Source organism: Pristiophorus japonicus, chromosome 9 (assembly GCF_044704955.1).
Source record: "Pristiophorus japonicus isolate sPriJap1 chromosome 9, sPriJap1.hap1, whole genome shotgun sequence".
Classification (NCBI taxonomy): Eukaryota; Metazoa; Chordata; class Chondrichthyes; family Pristiophoridae; genus Pristiophorus; species Pristiophorus japonicus.
The window spans coordinates 193,545,365-193,555,102 of NC_091985.1; the positions used below are offsets into that span (position 1 = coordinate 193,545,365).

General features: G+C 50.1%; 1 protein-coding gene across 6 annotated transcripts in view; it reads left to right on the forward strand.

Moving 5' to 3' along the window:
• Window positions 1–9,448, forward strand: part of LOC139273390 (ribonuclease inhibitor-like) — a 47,869-nt gene extending 38,421 nt beyond the window's left edge. For 5 of the 6 annotated variants that reach the window (XM_070890240.1, XM_070890239.1, XM_070890242.1 and 2 more), the window contains 3 exons: window positions 1,323–1,493; window positions 6,648–6,815; window positions 8,113–9,448. In XM_070890240.1, coding sequence (XP_070746341.1) covers window positions 1,323–1,493; window positions 6,648–6,815; window positions 8,113–8,200 — 427 coding nt within the window. In that variant the 3' untranslated portion in view covers window positions 8,201–9,448. The remainder of the gene's footprint in view (window positions 1–1,322; window positions 1,494–6,647; window positions 6,816–8,112) is intronic. The other variant, XM_070890244.1, reaches the window with a different exon arrangement.
• Window positions 9,449–9,738: the final 290 nt, after the last annotated feature.

A 9,738-nucleotide genomic window follows, 5' to 3' on the forward strand; every position in this document is an offset into this window, starting at 1 on the left:
TGGCTCTTTGAAAGAGCATTCCAGTTAGTCCCACTCTCCCCTGCCCTTTCCCCATAACCTTGTAAGTTACTCTTCAAATACAGCCCCGATAGCCTTGTTGACAGCACCTATGGAGTCTGCGTCCACTGGCCTTTTAGGTCGTGTGTTCCAATCTTAATAACCCGCTGTGTGAAGACACTTCTCCTCATCTGCCCGCTAGTTCTTTTACCAATGATTTAAATGTGTCCTCTGGTTACCGGCCTACTTGCCACAGGAAACAGTTTCTCCTTATTTACTCTACCAAAACCCCTCCTGATTTTGAACACCTCGATCAAATCTCCCCTTAACCTTCTCTGTTCTAAGGAGAACAATCCCAGCTTCTCCAGTCTCTCCATGTAACTGAAGTCCCTCATCCCCGGTACCATTCTGGGCAATCTCCCCTTAACCTTCTCTGCTCTAAGGACAACAACCCCAGCTTCTCCAGTCTCCCCATGTAACTGAAGTCCCACATCCCTGGTACCATTCTGGTCAATCTCCCCTTAACCTTCTCTGCTCTAAGGAGAACAATCCCAGCTTCTCCAGTCTCTCCATGTAACTGAAGTCCCACATCTCCGGTACCATTCTGGGCAATCTCCCCTTAACCTTCTCTGCTCTAAGGACAACAACCCCAGCTTCTCCAGTCTCCCCATGTAACTAAGGTCCCACATCCCTGGTACCATTCTGGTCAATCTCTCCTTAACCTTCTCTGCTCTAAGGAGAACAATCCCAGCTTCTCCAGTCTCTCCATGTAGCTGAGGTCCCACATCCCCGGTACCATTCTGGTCAATCTCCCCTTAACCTTCTCTGCTCTAAGGAGAACAATCCCAGCTTCTCCAGTCTCCCCATGTAACTGAAGTCCCACATCCCTGGTACCATTCTGGTCAATCTCCCCTTAACCTTCTCTGCTCTAAGGAGAACAATCCCAGCTTCTCCAGTCTCTCCATGTAACTGAGGTCCCACATCCCTGGTACCATTCTGGTCAATCTCCCCTTAACCTTCTCTGCTCTAAGGAGAACAACCCCAGCTTCTCCAGTCTCTCCATGTAACTGAGGTCCCTCATCCCCGGTACCATTCTGGGCAATCTCCCTCTGCACCCTCTCCCAGGCCTTCACATCCTGCCTAAAGTGCGGAGCCCAGAACTGGCCACAATACTCCAGCTGGGGCCTAACCCAGCGATGCGTAACGGTTCTGTGAAATTCTCTTGTGTTTGATGCCCCTGTTTACAAAGACTAGTACCTGATGTGCTTCAGTAACTACCTTATTATCTCTGCCTGACGCACAATGTGTCCTTCTGGTTCTCGCAGGCTGGGCAGTACCAGGCTCACGGGCCTGTGCACCCTGGAATTGATGAACGCACTCAACATCAACCGTTCCCTCCGACAGCTGAATCTGAGTTACAACCGTCTGGGACTCCCCGGAGTGCAAAGGCTGTCTGCTGCCCTGAAAAGGCCAGGCTGCCGCATACAGAAACTGGAGTAAGGACCGAGGAACAGAAGTACGGTATTGGAGCAGAAGCAGGCCCCAGGAGCACTCGGGCCTGCTCCGCCAGCCAATCGGATCATAGCTGATCTTCAGTGTCAGTGTCCAGTGTCAGCTATGGCTCAGTGGGAAGCACTCTCGCCCCGGAGTCAGAAAGTTGTGGGTTCAAGTCCCACTCCAGGGACCCGTGTACATAAATCTAGGCTGACACTCCCAGTGCAGCGCTTAGGGAGTGCTGGACTGTTGGAGGGGCAGTACTGAGGGAGCGCTGGACTGTCGGAGGGGCAGTACTGAGGGAGCGCTGGACTGTCGGAGGGGCAGTACTGAGGGAATGCTGCACTGTCGGAGGGGCAGTGCTGAGGGAGCATCGCACTGTCGGAGGGGCAGTACTGAGGGAATGCTGCACTGTCGGAGGGGCAGTACTGAGGGAGCGGCGCACTGTCGGAGGGGCAGTACTGAGGGAATGCTGCACTGTCGGAGAGGCAGTACTGAGGGAGCGGCGCACTGTCGGAGGGGCAGTACTGAGGGAGTGCTGCACTGTCGGAGGGGCAGTACTGAGGGAGTGCTGCACTGTCGGAGGGGCAGTACTGAGGGAGCGGCGCACTGTCAGAGGGGCAGTACTGAGGGAGTGCTGCACTGTCGGAGGGGCAGTACTGAGGGAGCGCTGCACTGTCGGAGGGTCAGTACTGAGGGAATGCTGCACTGTCGGAGGGGCAGTACTGAGGGAGCATCGCACTGTCGGAGGGGCAGTACTGAGGAAGCGCTGCACTGTCGGAGGGGCAGTACTGAGGGAGCGCCGCACTGTCGGAGGGGCAGTACTGAGGGAGCGCTGCACTGTCAGAGGGGCAGTACAGACGGAGTGCTGCACTGTCGGAGGGATAGTACTGACAGAGTGCTACACTGTCAGAGGTGCCATCTTTTGGATGAGACATTATACCGAGGCCACATCTGCTCTCTCAGGTGGACATAAATGATCCCATTGCTCTTTTTCAAGGAAGAGCAGGGGAATTATTCCCGGTGTCCTGGGGCCAATATTTATCCCTCAATCAACATAACAAAAACTGATTCTCTGGTCATTATCACATTGCTGTGTGTGGGATCTTGCTGTGCACAAATTAGCTGCTGCGTTTCCCACATTACAACAGTGACTACACTCCAAGAGTAGTTCAGAACATAAGAAATAGGAGCAGGAGTCGGCCATTTGGCCCCTAGAGTCTGCTCTGCCATTCAATGAGTTCCTGACTGATCTGATCATGGACTCAGCTCCACTTCCCCGCCCGCTCTCTGCTTCATTGGCTGTAAAGCATTTTGAGAGGTCCGGTGGTCATGAAAGGCGCTATTTCTTTATTTTTTTCCTATCTCAGCTCCCTTCCCCCCACCCCACCCCCAATTCACATTTACCTCAATTCCCCTATCAATCTCAGCCTTAAATATAGTCAACGACTGAGTCTCCACAGCCCTCTGAGGTAGAGAGTTCCAAACATTCACCACCCTCTGAGTGAAGAAATTCCTCCTCATCTCAGCCCTAAATGGCCGACCCCTTAATCTGAGACTGTGACCCCTGGTTCTAGACTCCCCAGCCCGGGGAAACACCCTCCCTGCATCTACCCTGTCAAGCACTCTTTGAATCTGATATGCTTCAGTGAGATCACCTCTCATTCTTCTAAACTCCAGAAGGTATTGGCTCAATTCACTCAATCTCTCCTCATTGGATAATCCCCCCACCCCCCGCCCCATCCCAGGAATCAATGGAGTGAACCACCTCTAAGGCAAGTATATCCTCCTGAGGTCTGGAGACCAACACTTTGTGCAAAGGGATTGTTTGCTGTCTTGTTGGAGACAGTTAAAGTGGACTTTCTCCCTGGTGGACTGAAGCCAACATATATCCCTCAGACCCATGCCTACAATGGAGGGCCTGGTCATTTATCTCACTGTGTGAGCTTGCTGTGTGCAAATTGGCTGATGCCTTTTTGGGAGGATATTTTGCACCCGAGGCCCCCGTCTGCCCTCTCGGGTGGGTGTTAAAAGACCCCATGGCCACTATCATGAAGAAGACCCAAGGGTCCAATATTGATCCCTCAACCAACATCTCTAAACGTGCCTCGGCTTGTCCCGTCATTATCACATTGCTGTTTGTGGGAGCTTGCTGTGCACAAGTTAGCTGGCCCATTTCATCACATTGCACTGCACTCCAAAAGTACTTCATTGGCGGTGAAGTGCTTTGAGATGTCCGGTGCAGGGAGGAAGAAAAGGAGGCAGAGACAGAGGCAGAAGGAAGGATCTAAGGAACGAGGTCAAGCTATTAAGTGACCAAGTTATCAAGTGGTCAAGCTTTTAAGTTACCATTATCAAGTGGTCAAGCTATTAAGTGACGCAGTTATCAAATGGTTAAGCTATTAAGTGACCAAGTTATCAAATGGTCAAGCTATTACGTGACCAAGTCAACAAGTGGTCAAACTATAGTTATAGTTATAACATAGTTATCAAATGGTCAAGCTATTAAGTGACCATTATCAAGTGGTCAAGTTGCTAAGTGACCTAGTCATCAAGTGGTCAAGCTATTAAGTGACCTAGTCATCAAGTGGTCAAGATATAAGTGACCTAGTTATCAAGTGGTCAAGCTATTAAGTGACCATTATCAAGTGGTCAAGATATTAAGTGACCATTATCAAGTGGTCAAGATGTTAAGTGACCTAGTTATCAAGTGGCCAAGCTATTAAGTGACCTAGTTATCAAGTGGTCAAGATATTAAGTGACCTAGTTATCAAGTGGTCAGCTATTAAGTGACCAATTATCAAGTGGTCAAGATATTAAGTGACTATTATCAAGTGGTCAAGCTAATAAGTGACCTAGTTATCAAGTGGTCAGCTATTAAGTGCCCTAGTTATCAAGTGGTCAAGATATTAAGTGACCATTATCAAGTGGTCAAGCTATTAAGTGACCTAGTTATCAAGTGGTCAAGATATTAAGTGACCTAGTTATCAAGTGGTCAGCTATTAAGTGCCCTCGTTATCAAGTGGTCAAGATATTAAGTGACATAGTTGATAACGTAGTTATCAAGTGGTCAAGCTATTAAGTGACCTAGTTATCAAGTGGTCAGCTATTAAGTGACCTAGTTATCTAGTGGTCAAGATATTAAGTGACCATTATCAAGTGGTCAAGATATTAAGTGACCATTATCAAGTGGTCAGCTATTAAGTGACATAGTTATCAAGTGGTCAAGCTATTAAGTGAGCTAGTTATCAAGTGATCGTGGCCAGGTTAACAAGTGTTCAAGTGAACAATTGGATGGAGAGACAGAGAGATAGGGAAAGGGAGACAAAGACAGAGCGAGAGAGAGAGAGAGAGACGGGGAAAGCGAGAGAGAGAGAGAGAGAGAGAGAGACGGGGAAAGGGAGACAGAGAGAGAGAGAGAGAGAGAGACAGGGAAAGGGAGACAGAGAGAGAGAGAGAGAGAGAGAGACAGGGAAAGGGAGACAGAGAGAGAGAGAGAGAGAGAGAGAGACAGGGAAAGGGAGACAGAGAGAGACAGAGAGAGAGAGAGAGAGAGAGAGAAAGGGAAAGGGAGACAGAGAGAGACAGAGAGAGAGAGAGACAGAGAGAGACAGGGAAAGTGAGACAGAGAGAGACAGAGAGAGAGAGAGACAGAGAGAGACAGGGAAAGGGAGACAGAGAGAGACAGAGAGAGACAGGGAAAGGGAGACAGAGAGAGACAGAGAGAGAGAGAGACAGAGAGACACACAGAGAGAGGCAGGGAAAGAGAGACACAGAGAAAGAGAGAAAGACGGGGAAAGGGAGACACAGAGAGAGAGAAAGAGAAAGACGGGGAAAGGGAGAGAGAGAGAGAGAGAGACGGGGAAAGGGAGACAGAGAGAAAGAGAGACAGAGAGAGACAGGGAAAGGGAGATAGAGAAAGAGAGAGACAGAGAGACATACAGAGAGGGGCAGGGAAAGAAAGAGAGAGAGAGAGACAGAGACAGAGAGACACACAGAGAGAGGCAGGGAAAGAGAGACACACAGAGAGAGAAAGAGACGGGGAAAGGGAGATAGAGAGAGAGAGAGCGAGAGAGACAGAAAGACACACAGAGAGAGGCAGGGAAAGAGAGATACAGAGAGAGACAGAGATGGGGAAAGGGTGACAGAGAGAAAGAGAGATAGAGAGAGACACAGAGAGAGGCAGGGAAAGAGAGAGAGAGAGAGACAGAGAGACACACAGAGAGAGGCAGGGAAAGAGAGACAGAGAGAGAGACAGAGACAGAGAGACGGAAAGAGAGATACAGAGAGAGAGAGAGAGATGGGGAAAGGGTGACAGAGAGACAGAGAGAGACACAGAGAGAGGCAGGGAAAGAGAGAGAGAGAGAGAGAGAGAGACACACATAGAGAGACAGGGAAAGAGAGAGAGAGAGAGAGAGACAGAGAGACACACAGAGAGAGGCAGGGAAAGAGAGAGAGAGAGAGAGAGACAGAGAGACACACATAGAGAGACAGGGAAAGAGAGAAAGAGAGAGAGAGACAGAGACAGAGAGACACACAGAGAGAGGCAGGGAAAGAGAGACAGAGAGAGAGACAGAGACAGAGAGACACACAGAGAGAGGCAGGGAAAGAGAGATACAGAGAGAGAGAGAGACAGAGAGAGGCAGGGAAAGAGAGACAGAGAGAGAGAGACACACAGAGAGAGGCAGGGAAAGAGAGAGAGAGAGAGAGACAGAGACAGAGAGACACACAGAGAGAGGCAGGGAAAGAGAGACAGAGAGAGAGAGAGAGACGGGAAAAGGAAGACAGAGAGAGACAGGGAAAAGGAGAGAGAGAGAGGGAAAGGGAGAGAGAGAGACAGAGACAGACAGGAAAGAGAGAGACAGGGATAAAGAGAGCGTTGTATGTGTGACTGGGAGGGGAACGTGGAGGTGGTGGTGTTCCCATGCGCCTGCTGCCCTTGTCCTTCGAGGTGGTGGAGGTCGTGGGTTTGGAAGTGCTGCCGAAGAAGCCTTGGCGAGTTGCTGCAGTGCATCTTGTAGATGGTACACACTGCAGCCACGGTGTGCCGGTGGTGGGGGGAGTGAATGTTGAAGAGTGGGGGGAATGGACTACCTGGGCTGTGCCACGATCTGGATTCGTGTGTCACCCGTGCTCTCGTTTTTCTGGGTCCGCAGGCTGGATGAGAACGGCCTCCGAGACGCTTGTGCTGAGGAACTGGCCTCGGCCCTCAGTACCAATCAGTCGCTGCGAGGACTGTACCTGAACAGGAACTCATTTACCGACCGATCTATCCCCGCCTTCCACCGTCTCGCACGGAGCTGTTCCAGTCTGAGGTTCATCTGGTGAGTGCTGCCTTCGTCATGTTGGTTATACAGAGCTCTGGGTACACAGGCTCGAGGGGCTGAATGGCTGCCTCCTGTTTCTGTGTAACAGGTTCGAGGGGCTGAATGGGCCTCCTCCTGTTCCCATAGTAACAGGCTCAAGGGACCGAATGGGCTCCTCCTGTTCCTATGTAACAGGCTCGAGGGGCTGAATGGGCCTCCTCCTGTTTCTGTGTAACAGGTTCGAGGGGCTGAATGGGCCTCCTTCTGTTCCTGTGTAACAGGCTCGAGGGGCTGAATGGGCCTCCTCCTGTTCCTGTGCAACAGGCTCGAGGGGCTGAATGGGCCTCATTCTGTTCCTGTGTAACATGCTCGAGGGAGTGAATGGGCCTCCTCCTGTTCCTGTGTAACAGGTTCGAGGGGCTGAATGGGCCTCATTCTGTTCCTGTGTAACATGCTCGAGGGAGTGAATAGGCCTCCTCCTGTTCCCATAGTAACAGGCTCAAGGGACCGAATGGCTCCTCCTGTTCCTATGTAACAGGCTCGAGGGAGTGAATGGGCCTCATTCTGTTCCTGTGTAACAGGCTCGAGGGGCTGAATGGGCCTCATTCTGTTTCTGTGTAACATGTTCGAGGGAGTGAATGGGCCTCCTCCTGTTCCTGTGTAACAGGCTCGAGGGGCTGAATGGGCCTCATTCTGTTCCTGTGTAACATGCTCGAGGGAGTGAATGGGCCTCCTCCTGTTCCTGTGTAACAGGCTCGAGGGGCTGAATGGGCCTCATTCTGTTCCTGTGTAACATGCTCGAGAGGCTGAATGGGTCTCCTCCTGTTCCTGTGTAAGAGGCTCGAGGGGCTGAATGGGCCTCCTCCTGTTCCTATGTAACAGGCTTGAGGGGCTGAATGGGCCTCCTCCTGTTCCTATGTAACAGACTCGAGGGGCTGAATGGGCCTCCTCCTGTTCCTGTGTAAGAGGCTCGAGGGGCTGAATGGGCCTCCTCCTGTTCCTATGTAACAGGCTTGAGGGGCTGAATGGGCCTCCTCCTGTTCCTGTGCAACAGGCTTGAGGGGCTGAATGGTCCTCCTCCTGTTCCTGTGTAACAGGCTCGAGGGGCTGAATGGGCCTCCTCCTGTTCCTGTGTAACAGGCTCGAGGGGCTGAATGGGCCTCCTCCTGTTCCTGTGTAACAGGCTTGAGGGGCTGAATGGGCCTCCTCCTGTTCCTGTGTAAGAGGCTCGAGGGGCTGAATGGGACACCCGCTGTTCCTTTGCTCCCGTTAATGAACAGCACTTTTTGAGTTTGTTTATTTTACCCACTGGCAGGTTATGGAGAAACCAGTTCAGTCCCGAGGGGAGGGAGAATCTCCAATCGATGAAGGAATCGGCACATCGAGTGACTGTTTTTGTATAAGTATAAAAAGTCGTCTCCTTTTCGAATGGGCCGGAGTTTGGTGTTGCAATGACGGTGAAACTCTCGACACGCGCCAGCGTTACTCCGTGAAACTGACAGCTACATCTGGTGTCCGCACGCACGCAGTTAGACGGGGAAATCCGATTGTCGCTCCGCGCGAAAACCTGCTCCTCCACTGGATTTGATGTTGATGTCCTTATGCAATGGAAATCGATTCGACGTTACTGAATTGGCGTGAATTCCACTTTTTATTCAATACTTTTCCCCTTCTTTCCCGCTCACCCATCACCCCCTGCGCTCGCTGACCTACATTGTATCACGGTTAAGCAAGGCCTCGATTTCAAAGTTCTCATCCTTGTTTTCAAATCGCTCCTTAAAGCCTACCTCGTTGACCAAACTTCTGGTCACCTGTCCTAATTTTATCTTCTGTCAATTTGTTTGTCTTATAAAACTCCTGTGAAACGCCTAAACCTGGGGTGATCCAAAACCCGGCAGCCCTGTGTCCTAACTCGCACCAAGTCCCGCTCAGTCATCACCCCCTGTGCTCGCTGACCTATGTTGGCTCCTGGTTAAGGGACGCCTCGATTTCAAAATTCTCAGCCTTGTTTTCAAATCCCTCCGTGCCCCTCGCCCCCTCCCTATCTCTGTAATCTCCTCCAGCCCCACAACCCTCCCGAGATGTCAGCGCTCCTCTAATTCTGCACTCCTGAGCATCCCTGACTAATCGCTCCACCATCGGTGGCTGTGCCTTCTGTTGTTAAGGCCCTAAGCTCTGGAACTCCCTCCCTAAACCTCTCCGCCTCTCTACCTCTCTTTCCTCCTTCAAGACGCCCCTTAAAACCGACCTCTTTGACCCAGCTTTTGGACACCTATAATAATTTCTACTTATGTGTCAAATTTTTATTGCATAATACTCCTGTGAAGCGCCTTGGGACATTTCACTATGTTAAAGGTGCTATTTAAATACAATTTGTTATTATTATACTCTATTCTCACTGTAAAAACCCTTGCAAAAGTTACACCTTGTCGAATGTGACGTAACTATGTTTTTAACAAAGTACTCAGTCATAATTACTGCTGAACAACCTCTCTAGCCCTGAAAAACTAATTTTAAAAGTGTGGAGTGTCATTCATTCCATTAGGTAATGAAAATTCCAGAGATTTATAAAATACTAACAAAATTACACATTTTGTTAAAGTTTATTACTGATGTATCAGCTTTAACATTAATCCCAAACTGTACTTTGCATTCTGTAAAAATATTAAAAAGTGAATGACTAATCCTGCTTTTTACTTCCTGGTTTGCTGCCTGTGAGAATTATTCAATGTTGATTGGCTGCTCAGCATTCTTGTTGACATCACTGCAGCTGGACACCGCAGAACCCCTGTAGATAGCGCCTGAATAAAATTAATGTTGGAAAGCGATGACTCAGAGGCTGTTAAAGGTTTGTGGGCAGCTTAATTCGAGGTCAGCGAAAGGTGCCGTCACTTCAACACTGACTGAAAAATCCGGCCCAATCGATTCATGTTCAGTGTTC